The sequence below is a fragment of the Sesamum indicum genome, linkage group LG9, assembly GCF_000512975.1.
Source record: "Sesamum indicum cultivar Zhongzhi No. 13 linkage group LG9, S_indicum_v1.0, whole genome shotgun sequence".
In the NCBI taxonomy this organism is placed as follows: domain Eukaryota; kingdom Viridiplantae; phylum Streptophyta; class Magnoliopsida; order Lamiales; family Pedaliaceae; genus Sesamum; species Sesamum indicum.
In genome coordinates, this window is record NC_026153.1 from 3849975 (window position 1) to 3851043 (window position 1069).

The following is a 1069-nucleotide window of genomic DNA, read 5'->3' on the forward strand; positions in this document are numbered from 1 at the left end:
ATTCGAAAAAATTTAATTTGGGTAAAATTTTTTGGACTATATGTAAATTAGTACAAGTAAACGAGAGTGTTTGTTTGGTATAATAAAAAAGAAAGAAGATTGGGTTTTAGGTGATATAAGATGAGCAGCCATTTTGATTATTGAGATAATAAAAAAATAGTAAAGGGAATCCAGCAATATGAGCACAAACCAAACAGAACCTTATAGTAGCTGTATATTCATTCATCATGGTAATAATAGTATTACTCATCATTACACTATTGCTATACTTCTGCTCTGCTTCTTCTCAGTTTCTCAGTCCTCACTTTCACACTCTCTCTCTCTCTCTCTCACTGTGCCAAAATGTGAATGCGCGCACACACACATCCGTCGCCAAAGCTCATCACCTTCCATTTTCACACACTGAAGATGTTCGCCGCCTCCACCTCCGCCTCCGCCCTCCTCCTCCGCCTTCTCGTCCTCTTCTCCTTCATCCTCCGCCCCTTATCCTCTACCTCTACCCTCCACCACCGCCGCATTCTCCACCAACCCTTTCTCCCGCAAGATTCATTGCCCCCTTCATCACCCCCCATTCCCTCCCCACCATCACCTCCCAGTTACCCTTTTACGAGTTCCACTCCTGACAACTCCCCCTTCTTCCCCTCCTTCCCCTCCCCGCCTCCTCCGCCCTCCCCCGCCTCCTTTGCCTCCTTCCCTGCAAACATCTCCTCCCTCACCGTCCCGCATACCTCCAATCCCAATTCCTCCTCCTCCTCCTCTAAACTGATTGTCGGCGCCATCGCCTCCGTTGTTGCTGCCGTTGTCGTTGTCTCCCTCGCCGTCTTCCTCCATCTCCGTAGGCGCACCCGAAGACATGGATCATCATCCTTCAACCAATCCAAAACCCCGAGATCCGATAGCAACAGCACCATTTCATTCAATCAGACACCCAGTACCCACCACATTCCGAAGCTTCAGAGACCTTCGCAAACCAGCTCGGAGTTCTTGTACCTGGGCACTTTGGTGAGTTCCCATGCCCCCGGCGCCGGCGCTGCTTTCAACGGAAGCAGCACAAGCACAAACAACTATG

The 1069-nt window shown here is 49.4% G+C and overlaps 1 protein-coding gene across 1 annotated transcript in view; it reads left to right on the forward strand.

Annotated features, from left to right (window-relative positions):
• LOC105170502 (formin-like protein 1) overlaps positions 238-1069 on the forward strand; it is a 6524-nt gene continuing 5692 nt past the window's right edge. The window contains exon 1 of the mRNA XM_011091281.2: positions 238-1066. Coding sequence (XP_011089583.1) covers positions 349-1066 — 718 coding nt within the window. The 5' untranslated portion in view covers positions 238-348. The remainder of the gene's footprint in view (positions 1067-1069) is intronic.